At 42.5% G+C, this 26,286-nt stretch overlaps 1 protein-coding gene across 2 annotated transcripts; it reads right to left on the bottom strand.

Moving 5' to 3' along the window:
• Positions 1 to 861: 861 nt before the first annotated feature.
• Positions 862 to 25,737, bottom strand: si:dkey-40c11.2 (drebrin-like protein A). Of its 2 annotated transcripts, XM_026343193.2 has the most exons (17): positions 25,369 to 25,737; positions 10,778 to 10,833; positions 10,470 to 10,582; positions 9,851 to 9,925; positions 6,485 to 6,628; positions 6,218 to 6,295; positions 5,925 to 6,076; positions 5,755 to 5,809; positions 5,345 to 5,419; positions 5,076 to 5,184; positions 4,418 to 4,957; positions 3,766 to 4,157; positions 3,522 to 3,723; positions 3,248 to 3,340; positions 2,993 to 3,126; positions 2,142 to 2,193; positions 862 to 2,027 (listed from the first exon to the last, which is right to left on the bottom strand). In XM_026343193.2, exons 1-17 carry the CDS (start codon positions 25,458 to 25,460, stop codon positions 1,891 to 1,893), a joined length of 2,499 nt encoding a protein of 832 aa, XP_026198978.1. In that variant the 5' UTR covers positions 25,461 to 25,737; the 3' UTR covers positions 862 to 1,890. The 2 variants fall into 2 exon arrangements, with proteins under 2 accessions (XP_026198978.1, XP_026198977.1); XM_026343192.1 differs by having other exon boundaries at positions 3,522 to 4,157.
• Positions 25,738 to 26,286: the final 549 nt, after the last annotated feature.

The raw sequence follows: 26,286 nt of genomic DNA, 5'->3' as shown, positions 1-26,286 counted from the left end.
AAACATTACCTCTCTATTTCGGAACAGAGACACATCTGCCAAACACTGTTATTGAGCTGACACTACAAGACCGTAGCCCAGCCGCCCCATAAATATTAAAGGTGTGTTGTTAAGAAATATTAATGTCATATTCAATCAATCATTATTACCCTAGGGGAAAATCCTGTTTGAGGTGTAGCAGCATTAGCAATTTTTAGCTTTGGAAATGTCTGGATATCCCACTCCTAAAATGTGTGCAACAATGAGCCTCCTCTCTGCCTGTCAAAATATTTTGCTTTTTGTCCTGAGGAATCTGTTCATTTCAGTGAGCTGTCTCTGTCACGCCGTCGCTGACGAGTTCAAAAAGCCTCTGTCTCCACCTATAGGTGCAAATACAGCACTACAATTCTCACAACTTCACTTTTGTTTGCTCTGCTCACTGCATCAATCAATGCACTGTTGAAATGAGTTTACTTCCTGTAAAGGCATAAATATTAAATGATACAACGCATCAAAATGTTAACATCTGCTCTCATCATTGATAATAGAGAGAATCTGTGTTTTTATTTTAAAAAGTGTCCGATCCATCACGTGATCACTGATCATTTTATTAATAGTCATTGTGTGTTTGAAACAATAACTCATGTTATGTGTGTATACTACATACCTGACTTTGGGCAACTAGAGAATTTCAGCAAATTCCAATATATAACAGTATATTAAGACACTTAAGAGAAAGAAAACTACCTTTTTCCTGACATTGAAAACAAGCACAAGACTATAAGCTAATAATTGGAAGGAGGTGGACACTCATCTGACAACAATAATAGTTTGTTGCAAACAGTCCAATTAATAAATGAAGAACGAGACAAACGGTTTAGGTCCTTTTTCAGAGCAGACTGTTGAAGCAATATATTTGTAAGTTTGGAGTAAATACAAGGAGCATACAGACCAACCAGAAAACATACAACACACAGGCAAACAAGTCAAGCATAAAACAGAGAAGGTCTTTGATGTTTTGTTTTGTTTTTTTTTTTTTTACACATTCATATGTACACTGTGGAGCATTAACATATCACAGAGGATTCAAATGGGAAGATTGTTCTCATATAAACTGTGTCACGTAATGTTTTAATTTTTTAATATCTAGGAAAAATGAGTAGGAGACATAATTTAAAATGGATGTAAGGACAATATCATATGAACAAAACCCAGCCCTTCTTAAAAAGTGATAAAAATACAGACACTGTGCCCTTTTCCTGTTGCCTACTTATCTTTTGTTTTGTACTGCTGCTGTGTAATTAAAATATGCTGTGAGAAAGACACTGCTGCAAAAAAACTCAGGAAATACAGGAAGATATTATAAGATGAAGTCTGATACACGAATCTTGATTATATTTACCAGTCAAGAGTAGTAAATTAGTTTTTAGCAATGTAACGTACAAAGCAAACAGTGAACGCTTGTTATATGCGTGGATCAAAAAGGAGACCATAGACTATAAAAATCTGTTTGTGTTTCTTACAAGAAAAGGAAGTTTGTGATCATTTGTCATCATGATCTGATCCCTCCCACCAACATTCCTACTGTATCTCAAAAGGAAGTTAAGTTATTTTGGTCCAGGAAAAAGGTCTTTGCTATTTTATCCAAGAAAATGAGGCTGGGTAATTTCTGTATGCTTCAGAAAATATTTTGTTTTTGCTCAAAAAAGAAAAAAACACATCAAAAAATAGAGTCACTTGTTCTTTATCCTTTCTACAAAACAGAGAGTACAAAGTTTCAGTAGGAGGATTAAGGTAAAAACATGCATAAATGTGAGCGAAGATAGTGTCCCTGAGTGTGTGCGCGCGTGTGTGTGTGTGTGTGAGTGTGTGTGTGTGTGTGTGTGTGTGTGTGTGCTACTCTGTCTCTGTCTATATGGTCTCCACATAATTGGCAGGGAACAAGCCTTGACGGCCATCTTTGCTCCACCCCCTCCACCAGGCTTTGTCCACCGTTTCCACGTCTGTGATGATGTCACCAGGTTCAAAGGAGATCTCGGATTCATCCTCTGTGGGAACCGCGAGATAACATGGTGAAGGCCCACTAATCACAGAGTAATTACTATAAGTGGAGGCACTTTACGTGCACATGCATGGCGATTATCCTCGAAATGGCAGCTTACCTGCTTGGTAGTCATACAGGGCTCGGACGCACATTTGTCGCTTGGCTAAAACCTGAAGTGGAGAGGAAAATGGAGTGAGGGAAAGCGTGTAATCATGAAATATATGTCTTGCTTAACTAAAATTCCCAGAACAGAATATGAAAAATGAAAATAAAAGGAAGGGAAAGGAAAACAGGAAGAAGAGAAAACAAATTCAAACCCTAGGAAGCTTTCTTGTTATGAACTTTAAAAAAGTTCCTGGACTTTATTAAGATGCTGCATTTTTCTAACTCAACAAATAAGTACAACAAAATCATGTTCTGTGTCTGTAATATGTTATTATTACAGGCTTTGACTATTATTATTGTTTTCCAGAAACTAAAAGCTCATCACTGAGCTACGTTTTTGCCGTGGGTGAATGTCCCTTCACTACTACACACACGGGCATTGGAGTTTATTTTAAATCTCATTTACACCAATCGGCTGCAGCATTGGTTGCGTTATTGTTACTGATTGGTGTAGAACAATAATTTATTTCTGTTAGAAAATTGCATTTTATTACATCAAACTATATATTTGTGGCTCTACGTGTCCATCTATGAAAACCGTGGGCTTGAGGCTGAGACTGTAGACAGCGTAGGTGAGTCAGAGTATGGAGACACTGATTTGCACCTTTTTGTGTGATTTGTTGAAAAATCTACAAGAAAACCTTTGATTTTTTTAGCCCTCATCAAGACTGTCTACATGATAAATACTAGGTTTGTCATTTCCTGCAGATGACAGTTTTTAATATACACTGTTTAATAAATAACAGGTTTCCATTTTAGACTAACAAGATTTGTACAAGACATCGTCGGTTAGTAAATAAGTACCTCTTTCCCATTTTCTGTGATCTCCTGCTCCTCGTCCTCAACACCATCCTCCTCCTCTGGGGTGACGTGAAGGTTGTAGCACACACTCAGCTCCTGTGAGCTGAGCTCTGTGTCAGATGGACTCAGAGATCGCTCTGAGGACGTGAGGAGAGCATTCATCACAGTCCACCCAGCACAGAGAATGAATGTATTAGTGAGATATCACTCAGTAATTCAACATTGTGTAATACTATAGACACTGATTTGTTGCCAAACCTGTGCCATTCTGTTCTTGTGTGTTCTCTCCATTTGTTATCCCGTTGCTTGATAGCACGACAATCTCATGTTTGATTTCCTGACAAAGGGGTTCTGAAAAAAAAATAATAATAATTTGCTGTAACCCTTTGTCCCGGTGTTTTTTTAAAATTGCATTGTGAATGTTAGACAGCAACGGTAAATAACTTGAATACGTATTGTTTGTGACAGCATAACACATCTCCTTATGAAATATTAATCAAGACAAAACAGGAAACAAGGAAAAGATAGCTACCTGTGACTGCTGACACTTCCTCAGCAGGCTCAGCAGGGGCCTGACTGTCTTCTGATATGTTGTTCTCCTCTTGATCTTCGTTTGCCTCCTCTTCCTCCTCTACCAACTCTTCTGTTTCCTCCACCACCTCCACCGGCTCCTCTGCAAACTCCACTGGCTCCTCTATCAACATCACTGGCTCCTCTATCAACATCACTGGCTCCTCTTCAAACTCCACAGGCTCCTCTATCAACATCACTGGCTCCTCTTCAAACTCCACTCTTTCCGCTATCACCTCCACCTGCTCCTCTTCAAACTCCACTCTCTCCTCTACCACCTCCGCCGGCTCCTCTTCCGCCTCCGCCAGCTCCTCTTCCGCCTCCACTGGCTCCTCTGGCGATGCAGGCTCAGCTTCCTGTTTTGATCCTGCTTCCTCTTCCTCCTCCTGTTCCTGCTCCTCGTCGTCTTGCTCCTGCTCTTCTGCCTCAACCTGAACTGATTCTATGATAACAGCTAACGGCTGGGCTTGTGTTTCAGTCTTTTCTTCCTCCTGCTCCTCCGTGTCCTCTTCCTCATCCTCCTCCACCAGTACAGCCTGGGCTATGTAGCTCGTGTCTGAGACCAGCCCAGTGTGCACGTGAGTGGCAGTGTTGAGGTCTGTTGATGGGAAAAATCATATAAATTATATTATATAAAAAACTAATTTAACTGTGACTGGACTAAAACAATATTCTGAGCTTCTTTCAACTACTGGAGTTTGTGGTCTAGATTTTCATCAGTCACATTAGTTACTAAGCAGAGAAACATGTACTGTGTAGTTCTTGTGAGAATGAAGCATTTTCTGAAGGTTAGTTTAGAAAAGGACAAACACTGTTGCAGCAAATCCCAATCCAACCATTTGTTTATTCCCACTCTACCTGTGTTTGGCTGTGGTCTCTCAGGAAGAGGTGCTGTGGGAGCCTGTGGAGGTAGATCAGCCTCGAAGCAGAAAGCTGTGTGCACTCGATGGGTTAGGGCATTCTGTGGGGAGGCAGCCAGGGCCTCTGAATGTAACTGAGTGGGATTGTTTTTTACTAAGGTCGGGGACAAGGAAACAAATGTGGTAGGAGAGGCTGGAGGTGCAGAAGGTTCTGCAGGTGACGGCGCTCTTGGCTCAACAACAGCCTGGACTTGGTTGTCAGTCTGAGGAACGCTGGACAGGGCTGAAAACGCAGGTCCTGGGTGAACAGGTGGTGTCGGCGGTGTCACTGGGGCTTTGGGCCTTTGTGGTGAGGTGACGGGGCGGAAATCCGGGCTTGTGGGGGGAGAAGTGGTACGGTAGAACGGGGAGTGAGGAGGCCGGGAGAAGGGGGAGACGAGGGGAGAACTGCGAGGGGAAGATGCCGCGCTCTCTTCTGCCTTACAGAATATGAAAGCCGAGTCTGTCAGGCTGCGCTGGTATCGTCTGAATGGTTTGCCTGGAGAGAAAGAAAACAGCTTGTGAGTAGTCCAGAAATAGGACACATTGGATATCCAAAAATGTCTAGTTGTTTCAGTTCACACACACACACACACACACACACACAGCGCACATACCAGTCCGCGAGGATCCAGGACTAGTGGGGCTTTGTGATGATGAAGATGACAGCTGCCTGAAGAACTCCCTAGGGTTCATGGATCGTTGTGACACTAATGCTGCTGCCTCCTAGAGGTCAATAAATGTACAGGAAGTCGGCAAAGGCAATTGTTAGACTTTAGAAAAATCCAGCAATCTAATGGCAAATGTGTGTCGACAAAGTGCTAATGCAAAGAAGTATTAATAATGTTATTAATGTTATTAAGTATTGTTTCTAAGATTCACTTACTGCTGCTTTCTCTATGGACTCACTTCTTCTCAGGCGAGCCCTCATATCATCCTCATGCTCCTTCTGCTGCTGCTCCTGTCAGTGCAGACACATGCACACACTTATTGATGCAGCTAATGTCCTAATTTAAAACAGAAGTATTTGTGATGGTACCGCATTCGACTCAGTTCACTGTTTACTTTGTTCCAATAAACCCAATAGTCTCTGCACATGAGCAGATGCTGGGAAAGACAACTGCGGCACTCACATGGCTCAAGTTTACAATGTCCTCTGAGGAGGATAGAGTCATCTAACATATTGCCACTATGTAAAGCTCATGAACAACCTACAGTATGATAATAGGTGTTTAAATGATTTTACATATAAAAATAACATTTAGAAAGTTAGAGTATACACATGTGTCCTCTCACCCATTTTACTTTCTCCTTTCTGCGAAACTCTTCTTCTTGTTCGGCCTGTTTTCTTCTGCAGCAGAGAAACAAATCATACAGACCCACTTACTACTGTGCAAGACACAATATTCCAGTCAATATAATCTGCAGCCACTAGAGGGCATTATTGACAGGAAATATATTCTAACCTCTGTGCCTCAACCATCTGTAGTTTCTCATCCATTTTTCTGTCTCTCTCTTCAGCATCCCTCCGTTCCTTCAGAACTCTCTCTCGTTCAAGGCGCCGTCTCTCGTCTGATGCTCGGCGCCTTTCTTCCTCTTTCCTCTCCTCCTCTTCGCGCTGACGCAAAGAAAAGATCACAGTGTGAGGCTATGTGGTCGTTCTCTTCCAGCTTCAACTAAAAAAAAAAAAGCTCTCTTTACTAGCTTTTTGATACATGATTGCTATCCAGATGTGGCCAGTGGGGCTACTTTGTCGCACCTCAGCCCGTGCCCAGAAGGAGTCTCTGTTTATTAGTCTCATCTCCATTGCAGCGTTGGTTTTTCTGTAGTTTGTGCCCTATAAGAAAATTTAAAAACAATGACAACAAATTTGATCATTTTCGGTACCTACACAAAAATATTGCCTTTTAATAGTGGAATTAAAAGTTAAACAAGGAGTTGAGTGAGTTTCTAGCTCATACTGTATCTGCTATATAGTAAAGGATATGTCGCCATCTAATGGAAAGACAAGGTATTGCACACTCACCACTATGTCCTCCTTGTCAGCAGACCTGGAGCTCCTCCTCGCCCACTGTGATGAAGCATGGGCACTGATCTTGCTGAGCTCAGCTCTTAACTTCTCCTCTGTCACATCCTCCGCCTCCTCTGCTTTCATGAAGACGTGTGCTTCCTAAAACACGGAGGGTAGGTAATGAAAACAAGGAGATGGCAAGTAGACTGAGACAGATGTGAATTTAATCCACCCTCACATACTGTACTGCAGCCACTCACTCACACACAAAGGCTGCTAGAAATCCATGCACAAGCACACCCCAGTCCCTCTGGTGGTTTTTCGTTTTGGTCTGACTTTTGAGTTATGCAAACTTGGAGCCAAACAGTTGTGCAACGGCTTCACTTTTGAGGATTGTGAGAGAACAAATACACTCACTGGCTTTAGTGTGAGGACAGGAATGCACTGAGATATGAAAAATACACTACTGGCAGATCACATTTTACATTCACAGACCCAAACATAACGTTCCACTGTGGGTGATAAACATGGGTTGAACTAATGACTGTGTACATATACCAGGCATTTATATGTAACCAGGACAGAATAACTTCCATTGAGATTAAGTTCAGGCTTGTTGACGCGGAGCCAAGTCTGTCAGCCTCCAACAGGAAACCACAGCTTGATCTGAGTGACAACACTGACACTGACACCGAACAGAACAGTCAATGTGCCCTATAATACATGTCAGTACAGTGTATAATCCATATCACTCTTGCTGTCAGTGCCAACAGCACACACACACACAGACCAGACAAGCAGTCCAGAGTGCTGCCAAGGGCGCTGGGAAAATCATGGAAAAAGACAGGACCACAATTTACTGCAAAGTTTCCCACGGAGTAGTTCATTGTCTTCGCAGAAACTCATTGTGTCGTACTGACATCAACCCTGCAGCCTCACGTATTGTGATTCCTGAACAGGTATATAAAATCATTAAGCGGATAACATTAGAGGTGATTATTTAGAAGAAATGTCCTCACAGTGCCGCATAAATGTTTATAGAAGCAGAGTTTTTTCTTTTTGAACAATCTTCAAGTGTACCTAGTCAATCATAAAACCTTTCTACTTAAACTCATAGCATTGCCTTAGTGGTATTAACAGTTATCTCATAATCACCCCTATCCATATTATGCCATTTCCAGGGGAAAACTCAATGTGGCCCAACGAAACACTGCATCTGAACCAACGATCTTTTTACGATTCATGACATTGATGACCTTGGCAGTGGCAATCTACGGTGGGGTATAAGAATATAACCTCTCTGGTAGAAATAGGAGCTCGGGATGGTGTGACAGGCTGAGAGTTACTTTCTAGCTATAATTGGGCTCAACTCTACACAAACTGTCTCTCTGCACTGGAACCAAACTGTGACAGTCTCTCTTCTACTCAGGAGTTGTTAAGACTGTGAGAGGCAGTAGGAGGATGTGGGGAACTGTGGCAAAGCGTCCCCAGCTAAAGTAGGTTCCGGCTGATTGATGGGTTACTTACAACAAACGTCATTATTTGCAGAATTCTGAATTTATGCAGATGATGAAAATACAGGGATATCATTTTTACAATATTCTTGTTGCACTAATATTATATGATGATTTGAACAGGTTATGGCAATTACTTTAATGTAAGGAGAGTCCCGAAGGCACACTACACAGCTATTATATAGAGGTTGTCGGAGCGAGATGATATGATCAACACTTATACCTTAAGTTAAACATGGTGCATTATTTTTTATTATAATAGAACTTCTGTTTATCCTGATCCTGCACACAGCGCTTGCTCATATCTGCCTACCTCTTCTTATGTCTATCATCTCATCTCCTCTAATGTATCACTCACAATATCAGTATCTAACGTCATCACACACACACACACACATTCACACACACGCACCACTTGACACCACTTTAATCTGCTATTATTTCAGTGGAAACATCTGCACCCTCTCTTCTTGGTTTGGTTCTCGTAAGTTAATGCCAGACTGGAATACAGTATGTAACACACCCAAATCTGCTGCTGCAGACTCGCCTTGACAAAACCCCCTCACTGCCAGCTGGGACATGCAGAGAACAAAGTGAATGAAGAAAAAAAAAAAAAAAAGGTAAAGAAAGAATGAAAAGAAACAAATAACAAAAAACAACAAAGTGCCAAGGTATCCAAGGCAATGAAAGCATGACAGAAAACAAGCAAATTGAGCCCTCGGTTATTATCAGCAGTCAGTGTGTGTATGCAGGTTATTTTTGTAGTTTTGTTTCTGCAAAAAATAAAAAACTGCAGCTAATCATAACATAAAACAACAAGTTTGAACTGCTGAATAATGTAGAATTAAACTGCTGCGGTTCCCTTTTTTTTTCTTGTCTTTACAGACAAGCAGTAGCAGTCACAGTAGTGGCCACAGCTTATTTTCATAGTGTCGACACAGGTCTGGGGGTTAATGTACTGTATGTGCGTGTGCGTGTGTGTGTGTGTGTGTGTGTGTGTGTGCTGAGCTTAGAGGTCACAATCCTCCCACAAATCACATACGGAGAGATGATTTTCTTCACTCCCCTCCATATTAACCATGTGAGCATTTCTGAAATTCCTCATGAAAATGTACAGAGGCCCAAGAGCGCTCACTCACACACACACACACACACACACATGCACAGATGGGTTAAGTTTTTTACAGCGGCTGACAAAATCCCAAACTCTACATTTTCTGTTTAAAAAAAAAAACCAAACATTCCACAAATGCTTCTGCACTTGACTGGTTGATGCCTTTATATGGAAACTAGCGAGGGTCAGCAGAGTTTCACCTGGTTACGATGCTCAACAAGCACAATCTGAAGGGCGCAGATACAGAGACATAGCAGCTAATTCTGTCTAATTCCTGTGTGTCCTATCACTACTTAGGTTTGTGGTGTGACTTTGGCCTGTGCCACAAACAATGGAGCTTTCAACCCCCAAAATTAGCAATCTCACCCCAGCAGTGGTATGGCAGATAAACCAATCATGCACAGGACCACAACGGATAGAGCAGGAAGTGGACTGAGGACAGGAAACTTGCAAAACAATACAAAGCAAACTACCATGTGTAAATATAGAATTTGAGAGTACAAAGTCTGGAGTTCAGGGATAAATAAAAGAGGACGAGTTGAAACATTTGAAAAAACGTGCATGAGCTCCATATACTGTAACGCTTCTAATAAAAGTGTCCAAAGCATTTTAATAAAAATGTCACAGGTGGAATCTTAAATTCAGTGTTAAACCCAAGAAACAGATGAACTATTGGTGAAATGAACACTAGCAATTACAGTATCTGGATACAGATAAATGCTAAGTAAACAAGAACACGGTGATCCACTGCACCTTGAAGAAGTTCTTGATGGCTGGGATGTGGCTGGCACATTCTGCCCTTCGGTAGTCATCCACATTTTGGCCGACCTGTGGACAAACACAGGATGTAGACACTTGCATTCATATCATTCCCCTCTCACTGAGTAGACTAAAAAAAACATCAGGAAGACTGAGGAACAACAGGATTTACAATGATGTCACAGAGACAAATCTGTGTAGCATATAACTGAGCATTTGGGCAGAGGAAACTGAAAATCTGCATGTTGGGACCAATGTAACAAAAACATCAAGAGCCTCACAATTATCTGAAACGCATCATGTTCCTCCGATCGAGCGTGCCTATTTACACGTTCGACCTGCCCCGTGATTCATAAGCTTTTTTACTGCAATGATGCAACAGCACAGCACTTTCCCACATGTCCGATGCCAAGCCTGTGTCAAAACATGACCATAGAATGTGAAAAGGCCAAGCAGCTTATTTAGTTTAAAGCCCATAACAGGTTTAAAAGTGCATTGATTTTTCTGTATGTGACTACTTAAGATGTTAAGCCCATTTTCTTGGAGCTGCCTAATAACTTCTGAGTGTCTTCAATGCAATAGACTCGTGCTTACATGAATCATCATCACTCACCCAGCTGATCATGGCAATCCGGAGGCTTCCTGTCTCCGCATTCTCCACTTTACACAGTCCGTATTGAGGCTTGGAGATGTTGAACTTTCCTGCCAGCTCTGCCACACCACCAGCTGTGCAACGGAAACAGGAGGATATTACTGGTTGCTGAGAGTTTGACAACAAAGCTGCTACTTTTTCATTTAGTAGCAAACAGTGATTGTTACAATATTTTTTTTAAATGCAGGATGTGGCCATTACTTTTCAAGCTTAATTCTTTGTGGGTCTTAAGTTTCAAGGCTTTAATTTCTGACAAACGTCCACTTTACCTCCAGAGTCTGCCAGTTTGAGCTTGTTGGTAACTCCATCATATGCAAATAAAGCCCTGTGGACATACAGACAAAGACACTGGTCAGCTACTGAGAAGTACAGATGTGAGACACATAACAGCCACATTTGTAATGTCAGGAGACAGGTTGGATTTTACGAACTAAACAACTGCTTATTCGATTTCCATATGCCCGAGACTGAAGGCACATTCAAAACCTCCATATCCAAGCACGAGCATATGGACAGCTGCGTATGCCATGTGTTCACTCTATTACTGTAAACAAGGGAGACCCACAGACACACACAAATGCAAAGCCAGATGTTTTCATGCAAACACTTTATCCAAACCATAGCAAGCTTGCATGCAGTGAGAGATATTTCTCTAATGCACAGAAATTAATAATCTCAAGCTGTGAAAAATGCAGCGTTTCACTATTCCTGTCCTTGTTTCCCAGAAGCCTTTACACTACATGCAGGAGGTCAGCAGCACAATAACCTTCATTCATAGCACTTGCCTCGCGGATAGATGCTTCCTGAAATAAATAAAGCTGCGACTGTTCACAGCTACAGGGTTTTTGATATTTCACAGGTGAAAACCTGTCCCACCACACCCTGCAGATAGTCAGGCTGCAGGTCACTATGGCAACTCAACAACTCACGATGTGTTTTCCTGCTGACAGTACAGGGTGACTGAGATGGATACACGCTGTTTCATTGCATTTGTTAGCTTTGTCCTAAGAAAGTGTGACGATCACGTGTCTGGCGGTGTGCCTGTGTAAATTTCTTTCTGTAGGACTTCTAGGGGTGTGTCAGTAACATCTGGAGCTGTGTAGCCAGAGCATAAGGTCATGAGCAGCTATTACAATGGACCATAGGTGAATAGTTTGTGGCATGTGTGTTTGCAGATGTGTTGGGAGGAGGGGGAAAGGCGAGAGACAGTGAAAATCAGTCACAGAGGCAGAAATGAAAAGAGAAATTTTAGACACGTTTTGGTCGACTACATAGAACATTAAGTAAAAAACAACAGCTTAGTGACACACTGACAACAGGTCAGATCACTAAGTTAGCATCTCTGAATCACTCTGTTATTTATCCAGACACAACAAGTCTCTGTCTGTCCAAAGAACAAAGAGAAACAAAAGTCAATCACTGTGTGTGTGTGTGTGTGTGTGTGTGTGTGTGTGTGTGTGTGTGTGTGTGTGTGTGTGTGTGTGTGTGCGGAGAGGACACAATAACCACATTGTGTGCCCTACTGAGCGAGCTGCACCCTGGCTCTGCATGTGTGAGGAGGCAGGCTGACACTGCTCTTTCATTTTCTTATTGTGCTGATAATGCTGACGCGTGTTTAATCACTCTTACGCATGTGCAAAACCAACTATATTTCAATAAGACTGAAGATGAACTGCGGGGTCAGCGGTATGATTCTAAACTCCTCCTGACCACATGTGAGGAGGACACGAGTCCGAACCCCTAGTTGTTCCAGTGTGTGTGCGTGTGTATGTGTGTGTGTCCCTCACTTTTTCTTTCACTCACTCTTTAGCCAAACGGTTAAATAAAAATGTTATTTAAGTGACGGTAATGCTCACCGGCATTAGGTGAGCACCCAGATCATTCACAACCTTAGATACCATGCATTTCTCAGAAGGAGTCTTAATAGCAGGTGCAAATTCTCCCACCACAGGGAAGATACTTGCTTGCACACTGAAGCATAGAGACTATGCAAATATCTTTTTTTCTGACAATTCCTCCTCAGTACTTTACCAAACAGACCAAAAGAAAGCAAAATAGGAGATGATCAACAGCTATGTAATTGTTTTTAATAAAGTAGACTGTAAATGTAGGTAGGATCTGATACAACCATAATTGCATACACTTAATTGTGATCAAGCATATCTCTCTCCTCTGGTCTGAATGGCAGAAAATTCACAATGAACTTTATTTAGGGCATCCCAAACCCTTTTTTTCAACTTTTTCTGAAAGTCTAATTCTACAGACTGTTCACACCTTCACTAGTGGTATTTAAAAGATTTACTGCTTGATTGAACCCCAAATGGAACCTGCTATAATCTATATGGTTCAGTGGATACACAAATAATGTTTAACTTCCTCATATGTAACATGAGTGAATAGATTACTGTAAGAATGTTTGAAAATCCTCACAGTTCTGCATCTGACATGTTTGTAAAGCTGTGCTCCTACTACGCTGTAATTTACTGCAACAGACAATAATATCCAAACCTAAGTGGTGAACCGCTCAATGATTATCTGAATATAGTGGTGTGTGGTGTGGAGTGTAGGGATGAAGCTCTCCAAGCACAAGGTGAAGTAGGAAATTCACCTCACATGCAAATATCCTGGGTAACGGTCACTTGGTTAGATGTTAGCTAGTATTTTATAGTATTTTTATCGTCGGTTAGGTAGTAAAAAGAAGAACATTTCCCCAACAGAGAGGCCAGACGCACACATGTAGGTTTTTTGGAGAGCTCCACTACTGATGAAAAAAGCAGACTCTCTTATGTCTGTACTCCAGCCCACCTCAAAAGCACGCCAGCTATGACCTCAGCTCTGGAAGAAGGAGGGTGGAGAGGAGAGGAGAGGAGAGGAGAGAAGAGGAGAGAAGAGGAGAGAAGAGGAGAGAAGAGAAGAGAAGAGAAGAGAAGAGAAGAGAAGAGAAGAGAAGAGAAGAGAAGAGAAGAGAAGAGAAGAGAAGAGAAGAGAAGAGAAGAGAAGAGAAGAGAAGAGAAGAGTGTGGAAAGTGGCCACAGTTAAGCGGGTGGGGGTTGAGGTGCATGAAAAAGTGCAGAGGGTGACCCAAAAAGAAGAAAAAAACAATGATGTCATAATGTGAAACATCAACTTTATTAAGTAATAACGAGGTATGAAGCTGATGCATCATTAGTACAGCCAGCCACTCAGAGAGGCTTTGAAACAGAGTCAACAGCTATTCTTCTCTGAGCGTGCATCGACAAAGGCACCACTAACTACATACACACATGCACACACATTATCCTGTAAGCCCCTGCCAATAACAATAGGGGAGGTTTGTGCAGGACTACCACTGGCCCTGTAATACCTCCAAACATGCTTCAATCTGCCATTTCAACATGAACATAAGAGAAACAGACATCGCTGCAAGCTATTGCGGAAAAGGCTTTATATTCGCCTATACAGAGATTCAACTAAACCATGCAGTATGAACCATGTAAGTTTATGTACACACGTTTTCTTTTCTTGTTTTCTTAGTTCAAGCATATCATTGTTCTTACACAACACGAAAATGAACCTATTAAAATATATGTTGGCCCCAGACCTAATTACCATTTCACCACAACATACCCACTGTCTCTATATATTCTGTTGATATCTCACCATCATGGCTACTCTAAATTCATTATTTTGACCCCTGTCTCCTACAACAGCATATTTCTTTCCCTCCTACTTCCCGTAGCACAACATACCTCTTTCACAAACCGAAGCAATATCTCAGCCTCATTTCACCCCCCCCCCCCCCCCCCTCAATTCCACGCTTCCTACCCTCTGTTTCTCTCTGACAGGAAGATCTTGTGGGCTCATAGGTCATTTATTCATACCATCTTTGCCAATGGGGGAGATATGAGGGATTTGTGCTTATGCACGCTGTTGCAATATGATAAACTGCATAAAAAAAAAAAAGAAAGATGAAGAGGAAGATATGAGAAAATGGATGAGAGGCTGGGAGCTCTCGACAGGGTTCACAGCCCAGATTGAGCTCCCCATCAGATCATTCTGCGCTTCTTTTTCTCTTTTACTACACACACATCTGCAGTGGTCTCACCTCTGCACATAAGGCATTTGTCAAGACCTGTGAGTTTTAACGGTACTGTTTTTTGGATTTGTATTTTTCAGCTATGCACCTCTCCCCAAGCTTCCTTCTGTCCACTTCATTTTACATCATGTTTTTCTCTCCTTCCCCTTCAGTCCCCTAACACCTCTCTCTTGGCTCAAAGCTGACCTGGGCTTCCAGTGCTATTTTTAGTCAGTCTCTGCGTCTACATCAGTCTGCGTTGGACTGCGGCGCTTAGAGACGTCCCCGTAGCACACAACGCTCATTTCCTCTCACCAAACATGGGCAAAAGAAGTCCAGTCCGACTCAGCTGCTGAAAAAGTCATTTTCCCCATCGACCAGCATGTTTTTCATATTGTGTCCATACAGTGACCCCTGTGGTACACACATTCCTCTGTCCGTCTGGACTGCAGAGAAGTGGAGATTTATGAGTAGAGGCGGAGAAATATGAGTAAGAACGAAGTACTTGAACAAGAGACTGAAGTAGAAAACAGGAATGGCACTACGTTTATCTGGCTTGAAGAGGCCTACAGAACGGTAACCTGCACTGAGTGGGGATGAAGTCATACTGTCTATACACAGAGTGGAAGATCCACAAGCTGTCCTGTGGTTTGCAAAGTTGTGATATATGAATCTTTCATATCCTGCCATGCCAACCCATAGCTGTAGCTCAATGTATGTGGTATGAATGTGGTTTTTCTGCATTAATTTGTCATAAAACATGATCTGATCTTCATTTTAATTAATAACTAATTGACCTCGCACTTGGCATCAATAACCTCAACCAAGCGGATTGGATTCGAACTGCTTTAGCTCCGTCGTATTCTTTGGACGCCTCATGTGTTTTTTTGGGTTGAGGTCTGGGCTCTGATTTGGCCACTATAAAAGGTGGATTTTATTTTTCTAAAGCCATTCTGTTGTGTGATTTAGGTCATTGTTCTGTTGCATCACCCTACTTCTACAGAGTTTCAGCTGACGTACAGACATTCTCACATTATCTTGAAGGATTTATTGATACGCTTGGGAATTCATCTTCCCCTCAATCACTGTGAGCTGGCCAGGCCCTGATGCAGCAAACTAGGGCCAAATAATGATGTTTCCAAACAGTTCAATAAAGTTTCATCAGTCCACAAAACATCAAGCATCACTTTGTAACCCTTTCCAGCTTTTTGTAAATCAACAATTCCTGATTATAGATCCTTTAAAATCTCCTTTTCGTGAGGCGTGGCTCATAAAAGCGTATTTTTCTTGCATGAAGCTAACTCAAAAAGCGTTTTTTGTCAGTGGAAGTAGCTCTAGGCCACACGTCCATATTCACATACTTTTTCCACTTGCACTGTGATGTTTTTATGGTAGTTCTCAATAAAGGCATGAAAGATCAGATTTTTTGTGTTATTATTTAAGGCACAGTGTATTTGTTAATACTCTTGACTTAGATGAAGATCAGATCACATTTTATGCACACTTAATGAAGAAAACCATGAACCTCCAAATGGTTTGCATACTTTTTTTGCCACTGTACATCACTGTCAAGCATGTGTGGAGAGTCTCCAAGTACCAGTGAAACAGTCCTCGAGGCACTGCATGCGAGTGGAAAATCAACCGTGGAGCAAGATTTCAAACGCACCTAATCTTTGCTATATACAGTGAAGGAAGCCGGCTTTAGAGAAATGATGTAGGTGTAATATCCTTCTGCTGTCATTTCAAATAAAGGCAATACTTAGTACCAATGAGATGGGATTCAAGCAATGTCCAATGAGATTAATTCTATTGTGTCTAGTCAGTTCCACAAACACTATATTATTATATCAAAAGTAAAAAACACTACAAATTTCTATGTAAGTCACTGGGATTTGGGTTGTGATGTGTTGGTAGTGCACAGAAACCTTCTTTCAATGACCATAGCATGCCAAGTCCCAACAGCCAAGCAGACTGTCAGGATATCCTGCTGGTTACACACACACACACACACACACACACACACACACACACACACACACACACACACACACACACACACACTCAAAGAAGGCTTTGATTAAGTCAATGCATCAAATTTAGTACAGGCTAAAATAAGACTAAACAAACTATACAAGTGTTGCTACAGATGAAAGGCTTGCATCTGGAAAACCCACGAAGTGATGTTTCAAAAAAAAAAAAAACCTGATCTTCATGAACTCGTGTCTAATCCAACTGCTATCAGTAAACGTACCGCAGCAAAAACAAACAGAAACTGTGTTGAAAAGCTTCACCTTCTGCTCTGACAATTCAGATGCACAGTCACAATAGTTAATTTGAAGTATAAACTATAAGAGCACTGCAAATCCACCCTCTGAGTAACCCTGACTGATCTGTGCAGTATTTGACTGGGTGGAGGACACATCATAGTCCCTTGGAGGCTATTACAGACTACTGAAGCTATTTGGCCATAGAAATGGTAAATAGGCTAAATCAAAATGTAGAACTAAATTAGAGGAAAGAACATATATAGCTTAATTAAATGTAGGTGAAGTGTGGTAAAAAAAATAAATAAAACAACAGAGTGCATGTAATATCTGTCAGTGGGGGGTGAGGTAGTGAGAGGCAGAGGGAGAGACCAGATGGAATGCTGCAAGGAGGAGGGGAGGGAGGAAAATGTCTTTTCTCAGCAAAACACGGAGCCAGAGAAGTTTAGAATATGACAAACTAAACAAATAAGTAATTAAATCAGTGCCAAGGACCAGCGAGAGAAAACAGCTCCCTCTGTGCTGAGGCTGAGGCAGATGGAAAAGAGCGGGGACGAGAAACAAAGCGTGCACTTGTACAGTAAAGGAGATTTTGACACAAACTGTCCTTAAATAACACATTGGCAACAAACACAGGCGAAACACACAATTAGCACTTGGACTGGTGGAGAAACAAGCCGAACAAGACGTTGTCAGGTGATGAACTGGGAGGCAGTGCAGCATGTAGCGGTGGGCTGCACGAACAACAGTCGGTCTCGTGTTACAGCCATGAGTTAATCCACGGATAACATTAGGCAGCCATTGTGTAAGTAGAGCTGCACACGCACTAATTACTTAGTGACCAAAGTTCTCTGTGTGTCGTATGACACCAGCCGTCAGGTGTGTGTGTGTGTGCGCGCATCCGTTTCAGCAGAATGTGAGAACTAAATGTGTTACCGTACCATGTCATGTCACAAACAGCTCCGTCTTACTGCTTTAAAACATAACCACAAAAGTGCCTGTTGACAAAAAGAGTAAAAGAGTAGTGATAGCACCGGGACACATGCAGGGTTTCATAGAAAAAAAAGGTATATGAAGTTCAGTGTTGTGAGGATGTGTGCTTAAAGACTGATGGGGCACAGGGAGAGGGCTATATTCTGGATGGAGAAAAGCCACTTAAAATAGGGTTCACACTGGGAAAAAACGATGAAAAGCACCAGGGGAGAGGTATAAATGGGCAGCGGGGGACATTTAACAATGGCACAATGGGCAACAGAAAGAGTGTATAGAGGGTTTCCAGGGGGGCAGGAGAGTATGTGGTTATTGGGGGCAAGTGTCCTGATGGAAGTATTACAGGGGGAAATGACGTGAACCTCTGTGGGGTAAATTGTTATGACTGGTAAAGGTTTGTTCATGAGTCATGGAGGAGAGGAGAGCAGAGGAGAGCAGAGAAGAGCAGAGGAATTAGTGATGATAAACTCATGGTCCACTGGGATAACTCTGGCATTTCCTGTTCATACTGTCCCATACTGTTGCACACACACACACTCGCGGACCATAAAAGTTGATGGCATCTTCATCTTCAACTATTTCCTTCTGTTAAACAACGCACACTCTCTCTGAAGAATCTTATTCCCACATAGGTCTGATCTGGCCCATCTTTTCTTAAGTCTCTCTCTTTACCTGTTCACCTTCTCTCCCTTTTCTCTGCTCTATCCACCGCCAACTTCAACCATTTGTTCATTCTGCATGTAAAGACCACCCCGCTAAACTTGTCTTCACTTACCACAGTTCCTCGTCTTTCATCTCACACGTCATTCTCTCTCATCTTCTTATTCCTCTATATTTCTTACCAAGAGCCCTTGCCCATTCATTTCTTCCCCCTTCCCAGCCTCCTCTATCCCTCTCCACTCATCTTCCCCCCTTTCATTCAGTCCTTCTTTACAAACAAGCAAGCTTTCCCACCAGGGTCGTCAGGACAACGGAGCTCCCTAGCTCTCCTCATCCATCCACAACCCAATCCCCACCAGCAAGTGAACAAACAAGACAGAAGAAAAGGAATGGGTAGGTCCCAGCTGAGGCCCTGCATCCAGTGCTGCTGTTAGATGCTAATAGTTAACCCCCAATGTCATGATCATATGGTGCTTCTGTAACCATGGCAAAGTGAATGGATGGCACCTCACAGTACTAGGGCAGCTGTCAGAATGAGAGGGTGTCGTCCCAGTGTTTGTGTTCTGAATGTGTGAATGCACAACTCCCAGTGCTCCTATCTCATACCTGTGTAATTAAGAACAAAAAAACAATAAACATATGAACGTCTGTCAAAAGATTTGTGGCCGCCAGACTCGGCGGGTATTATGCTTGGAACACTCACAAAGAAATGAGTTACAGCAACACATAAAATGATGAAACAGTCATTCCTTACTGTCACGTTCACTAGACTTTATATAAATACAGCAGAGAGAAAGGATGGACTTTAAACGCATCTTAGTTTTTCAATAGTAGAGGATTTTCCAGAGCACTTTCATTTGACCTTACTCTAAGACCATTATTCTCATGAGTTACATAATTCTTTAGCAATGAGACAGCTGTGTGGGAGACACTCTGGAGGTTGTGGAAGAAACACCAGAGAACAAAGTGTCTCAGTATCTCCTGCTTCAGCACTTCGAAAGCCAAGCATAGCAACAACACTGACACGGGTACGTCACTAATATCTACAATAGCGGGATATGAGATTTTTAGTGCCTGGGTGCCAATGGTTTGACAGATTACAGCGTTGGACAACTCAGACTAGCTCCATGATTCCATGTCTATAATATTATATTGTTGCACAAACATCTGTCAAAAATCTCTCAGCTGGGCTTTGGAACTAAGGCACACACACGCTAACATATAGACATTTACATATATCTGACAAACCCTTACAAATACCACTCTGCCTGCTACAGCCAAAGCCAATTCAATTGATTAAACAAGCAATTCACCTCGACCCACCTTCTATTTTTCATAGCATTTACATCTAAAATCCATCCAGTTTTAAAAAAAGACAAAGCAAAAGTTTTGAAAAAGTGTCTCAGAGCTTAAATCTTGATCTGCACAGGGCAACAATAACATATTTGTTGTGTTCAGGGCAGTAGGCATTGAAAGGACAGCTTTCCAGTGGAAACAATGTGTAGAGGGCATCTGGATTAAGGTCAACTGTTCTGAGGCACTTGAATGAACAAAAGAGAGATTTGATAGAAAGGTCAAATGTGAGGACAGTTTCCAAAATATTTTGGGGGTAACATGACAATCTTCCTATAACCACATAAGAAACAGACCGCACAAGTGCGAGCTTACACCGTCCTTTTAATGTTCTGTAATAGCTCTTTGTTAATAACCTTAAGGTATTAGGTATTTTCTTCCTGGTAGAAATTTGAAGCCAAGAAGAATAACACCACCACAGTCATGAAACATTAATTACCAACCTTTCACATCTTCAATGGGACAATTACAAGTCACACTGCAACACGGTGTCAATTTGTGGTCTTACACCCAATAGTCAGCCTGCTAAAGAACCCAAACACGCAGAATCACACACACACACACACACACACACACACACACACAGTATAACCCTCTGCAGTCATGTCTCATCATGCATAAAACCTTCTATTACACTGCAGCTTCGTCTTAAAATCTAGATAAATCTAAACAATGTTTAACGTGGTAGTAAGCAGTTGTTTAGTAATTACTGCCCAAATCATTCCCTAAGTTCATCTAAACACAAATACGTATAACAGCCATTACAGCTATCATTGTCATCATCTTCCAACGTGCCACCCACAGGCCTGCTCACATAAGAAGCTAGGCAGGCCGGAGCTACTGTTTTATTAAGGCCACCGGAAAAACATTCACAGGGATTTGACCAGGTGCAACACTGAAACAAAAAGGAAACGGTTACTTTAACGAAGACTTATACCTGTGACCTAATGGGACAGGTGTGCACTCCGTCTTTAATGTCTAATAAAACATTTCCTCCTGTGCCGCTTTGTGTCAGTGTCTTCTCTCTGACTTAGTTAATTTGCCTGTTTTGTTTCCCACTTGTGCAAAAGGATTAAACGTTAATGTCCCCAGAAGCACTTCGCTGGCCCAAGTAGCTCTAGACAACCCAAGTTAGTGCTCAGGTAACCAGGTGTTTACCCAGGAAGGGCCCTCTGGTCAGGCTCACCTCACTAGCTCTTACACCTGTAATGAGTTCTTAGGGTAAAGGTTTACGTTTAATCTCGAATTTTCCCAGCCGCTCCTTTTCAGGGCCTCCGCACGTTATTGTGTAAGAATAAACAGTCACTTTCATTATTATCATTATTTCAGTGACAACAAAACTGGTGGTAGTAGGTTTTCACAGCAGCAGCAAGTGAGGCTGCCTGCTTCTTTGGAAGTCATCGAGATCTACGTCACGCAGACAGCTACTGCCAATTACTGCAAGAGATAGAGAGATAGATGATGAGAAATAGGGAGTGAGGGTGGACTGGGCACTGGTCCAGTGTAACTGTTGACTTCACGTTTATACTATACCACTATTTACTGTATATCAAGGCTTGATCAAACATGTCCTGTTATCACTCCGCCTGATAACAATGTGTGCAACCTTTGAAGCCTTATCCTGAAGAGCCAGGGGAAACCAACCACACTACTTGTTGCCTCATGTGAGAGTAGGATTTGTTTTGTTTCTTTTTCCAACTAAAAAAGAAATGACAATCTTTACCAACCAAGATGAAGGATAAAACAAACACTTGGGTGACGACAGCTCGCATTAATACGCTGTTGGGTCTCTTTTGTTAAGTGGGTCTTTGTGGTCGATAAAGGAACTTAACAAAAAGCAGAACTTGTGCAGGGAAGTTGAGACAGGTTCAATGCTAGAGACAGGAATGACGCTAATTATTATTTACCTTTACAAAAAAGAGAAATGACTTGCTGCTTCAATCTCCCTCTGGAGTCACCTACAGCATACACTACCTCCTTCCCATCCTCTCTCCTCATAGCTCAAGGTGTAGTTCATTTAGTGTGTAACTTTAGACCCAGGAACTCTTTGCTTAATCATGCATGAATCGGCGGAAATTCTGGCGAGTAACAGTCCCACAAAAACCCGAGGCATATGCTAAAATAGAGTCACCCCCATTCATTATCAACAAGAGAACCCCTTCACAACAGATCCGAGGCCTGGAGAGGAGCAGGTAATCTCCAGCTACTTAAATTAGTATGGGTAAGATTGATTACTTGAGTTCCCTGCAGACTGTTAACGACATAAAAAGGAAATCAAGGTAAAAAATAAAGAGAAATAACACTTTTATCCATCCACGTGAAAGTTAATCAATTACGTGAGTTAAATGTTTTATTACAATACTGGTGGACTATTATCCAACAGCTGCATAAGATTAGCAACTTGAATACCATTTATAATGTGAGAAGGAAATAATAGGCCATAGGTGGACTTCTATTTCGAAACAGTCTCAGCTAAAGTCGGAACTTGATATCTGTAATTCAAGGCTCATACCATCCAGCAACAGATCACTTTGCAGCTACAATGCTGACAAAAATGTCACGTGAAGACTTTACTTTCAACAGTCAATTCTTCTTGATCTGCCTGGACATTTTTGTGCTTTCAGATCAATAACAAACCAGCTCTACCTCCAACTATGGTCTGGTAACAAAAACATCGTAAAACAGATTTAGTGAAGTTTGTTTTTCCTTTTGAGCAATATAGGAACAATTATACTACAGCGTATACCGCCTGAATAATGTCATACTAAAATCCATGATGTCACTTTTTAAATAGCTTGTTTTCATTTTGGGAATAAGGCTACAGTGCATGTTTAATCTATGGAAATGAATCCAAATTAAATGTCTGACCTTCTACGTGTAGAATTAGATTCTCAACCTGGAAAGAATAAGGACTAAATAGATCTGTTTCTGCAATGAAATCAGATATTTACTTTATGCGTCACTGCTCGCTGACTGTAATAATCCCTACACAAGCACAGCAGTGTTAAAGTGTAGACTGTGAGAACGAAATCTCTGAGGAAGGTGTGTTACAAAGTCACCAGGGCCCACAGATGTCTGGAAACAGCCCACACCCAATTCTGACAAATAGCGGTCACGCTGCTCCATAGCTCTGTAAGAATTCCCATCTGATATGTTTTGCAAGGTAGAAACAACTCAGATGTATCTCCCTCTTTTTACATGTTTGACACAGGTAGTGCTGTAGTGTGTTTGATATTTGGCAGGAAGACGCCCCTGGTAATACACGCTGGTTTGTTTTTGTGAACTGTAAATAGTCATTTCTGCTGCACAAAGTGTTTGAAAGAAGTATTCCCTGTTGACATTGTTCTGTGGACCATGCATGTTCACTGTTTCACCATTTGTCTTTCTTTCTGGACACAGAAAACAAAGAACACGCCAACAGCGTTTGTTTCAGCATACAAGTCCGATGCTGTGTAGTCCACAGTGGTCAGAAACCTCCAAGGCTGCTCCACTTAAAGAGGGTGTATTTCACATTCGGGACACGGCCGTTACATAATACACACTTGGACCTCAAGGCTATACACCGATGGCTGAAACAATCAATAGAACAAGGTCCCCACCCGCCTCCATGCTAATTTCCAGTTCCCCCCAACTCACTTGAATAATCTCTGCAGGATGCATTTGTACATCCAGAAATAAATATATTCACATGCAAACTCGCAGGCACGCACCTAAAATCCTTTCAACACACACACACACACACACACACAGACACGCGGGGTGGTTGCCTGCCCCAATGCCAGACAGAGGGAATCATGACATCATCTTTTCCCCCTCCCACCTCTCTATTCAGCACCAGCCGAGTTATTCAGCCCTCTACAGAGTGTGCGGTGGGTTTCTTTTCTTTCTTACTGCCTTTTTTCATTTCTTGTAAGCGCAGCCAAACACATGCACGTGAGTTAGAGATAGTTTGACAGGCAATCTGTTGCTCACTGAAACTTAGGAAAGAGTTCTCCAATAAGGAATTAGTAAAGTTTCAATAAGGAAGTCTCGCCATGGGACAAAACTTCCATAGTGATACTGAACTTGCACATTTCTAGAAATCTTCCAAACACAAGATAGAATGGAAACTGAGCTTATTGTGCCTGGATAGGGGACTTTTTGTTTTTCCGTTGCATTCGCGGAGATGTAAGAGCTCAGCTCTCCACTAATAGAGTTCTGAATCTCATTTCCTCAGCAGTACAGTTTGTCATGAAAAGCCCCAAAGTTGGAAGAAAGTGGGCAGGGAAGCCCTGTGGTTGAGATGTGAGGCAGAGAACGGTTAAACATGAGATGGGCAGAATCAGCAATCAACTGCCACATGAGCAAACGTGTGGGCTTGGACCTTAGCCCGCTTTTGTAAACTTCAACAGAGGGGACATATATATATTTAATTCTGTTGAACGAGGCCAGTGGTTGGAGACAATGCCACACACAGACACACACACACACACACACACACACACAAACACACACACACACACACACACACGAGCTATAAGTGAAGGAGAAAAAAAAGTAGAAGATGCAGAGCTGGAGATGGGTATTGTTTGGGTAAGATGGACAGGTCACCATGGTGACAGACCAGACAAACCCTCTTTAAAAAAGGACCCGATCTGTCAAGTGTTGGGAGCTCAGGTTACAGTTTGGTGTGGTCCGGCATGAGCCAGTGCAGAATGGAAAAACTCATTTCAGCTTTCCATGTCTTAATGTTCAAAGTTTACAGTGAACACCTCACTGTGGTTGATTTAACTTACCACTCTGCACAGTCTGTCTTATTTCCTCTATTGTGCACATCCTGATATTGCTCAACATGAGTTGATCAATATTACTGGTAACTCGTGTTCTATGCTGCCTGTCAAATTAAAGAGCCTCTCGCTGGAAGACAACCCCACGTCAGAGACAAGCACATCAGCAGAAACACGACTCTCACAGAGAAAAGGACGAGGCCTCGCAGATGCTGGAGGAGGAGGAGGACAGGAAAGTCATGGAGTTACGGGCCAGGGCAGCGGGCCAGGTGTTACAGGCACAGCCGTCTGGCATGCGTACTGAACGTCAGCCCACACGCACACACACACACACACACACACACACACCTCGCATCAGCTCTCCGAGTGGAGGGGAGGGGAGAGTCTATGCATCCCCCTGCCACTAAAGCAGCCTGCATGCGTCTGTTATTGCTTGGACTTGTCAATATAGGACAGCACAGCGCGCCGTCCCTGCGTGTGGACACTTTGCCACTTTCGTGTCCCTCACTGGATTTTAATCGAAATCAAGTTTCCTCTTACGCAACCGCCACTGTGGTTGTGCGTAAGCAGCTCGAACCGTTCAGTAAAACAAGATGGAGAACTAGAAAGTTTCAGCAAACTTACTGATCCCACATGTTTTCTAAATTCCCCCACAACGGTGCAGAAATAAAAAAAAAAAAGGTGCCACTTCATGTTTTTAAGTAACGGTGTAGACAAACCGGGCTCTGCTACAGAGGACAGAAGCGATTTAGTTCAGCGGCGCGATGCGTTACCAGTTGGTGGAGGAGCGGGGGTTCAGGATGTCCTCTTTGGCTGTGAGCAGCGACAGGCTGTAGGTATCAAGGTTCACCGTCCGCACGCTCATGATGGCAAAAGTTTCCGCACCACTCCCGCAGCTTCTCTCTCTCTCTCTCTCTCTCTCTCTCTCTCTTTCTTCACAGGTCGGAGGATCTGCTGCAAAACAGCCCCAGCGGAACGCTGAGGGTCGTTCACGAACGAGAAAAGTGCACCAGGGGTTGACGCAGGTTCATGCACTGTGGACTTCAGGTCCAAAACCCGAGCGATCGGTGCAGGCGCTGCGCGATCCACAGCGTGGAGGAGACTGAGACTGCACACTGGTCTTTGTGCAGCGGGCTGCAAGAAGTTTTCACGAAAAAGCCCCACCTCCCGTTGACAGAGTAGAAAGCATAATGACTACAGTGGCGCACGGTGTGCAGCACTCACACTCATTAAAGTCAGCCTCGTGTGTCCTCCCTTGTCTGATTACTTGTTAACTGTAGTCCAGACAAATGGTCTGCCCTGACCAACTTAACCTGTCTTATAGGAAAACACGTATTGCACCACATCAGCAGCACTTGCTTAATACCATGAAACAGCCCAATATTGTTTTTTAATTTTAAAAGTGAATGGCATTTCCTAAAATAATCATGATTTTTAAGCTTTCCCTTAACCAACCATCAAGAGTAGGAATTAGTGATGTGGTTTAAAGGGGCTGCAGGGGCAGTGCGGCAGCTTTGGATCTGTCAGTCTCTTTTTGTCTTCGAATCGGCCCCCACTGGCCCCTGGCAGGCTCCCGAGAAGCCATTTAGAGTGCAGCCAATCTTTGAACAAACCAAAGGAGGGCCGATTTCATGGGAACTGATTCAGAAGCAGGCTGCACCTTTTTTTTTATGTTTTAAAAAGAGCAGTTT

The sequence above is a fragment of the Anabas testudineus genome, chromosome 9, assembly GCF_900324465.2.
Source record: "Anabas testudineus chromosome 9, fAnaTes1.2, whole genome shotgun sequence".
Classification (NCBI taxonomy): domain Eukaryota; kingdom Metazoa; phylum Chordata; class Actinopteri; order Anabantiformes; family Anabantidae; genus Anabas; species Anabas testudineus.
This window is presented reverse-complemented; position numbering and strand designations above follow the sequence as displayed.

Bases quoted from the DNA above. Each gene is read 5' to 3' on its own strand.
- si:dkey-40c11.2 (XM_026343192.1), bottom strand. From the start codon at position 25,460: ATGAGCGTGCGGACGGTGAACCTTGATACCTACAGCCTGTCGCTGCTC. The intron at 10,834-25,368 runs GTAACGCATCGC...GTATGTCCACAG, and splicing joins CCCCGCTCCTCCACCAACTG to GGCTTTATTTGCATATGATG. The intron at 9,926-10,469 runs GTGAGTGATGAT...GTTTGTCCACAG, and splicing joins GGATTGCCATGATCAGCTGG to GTCGGCCAAAATGTGGATGA.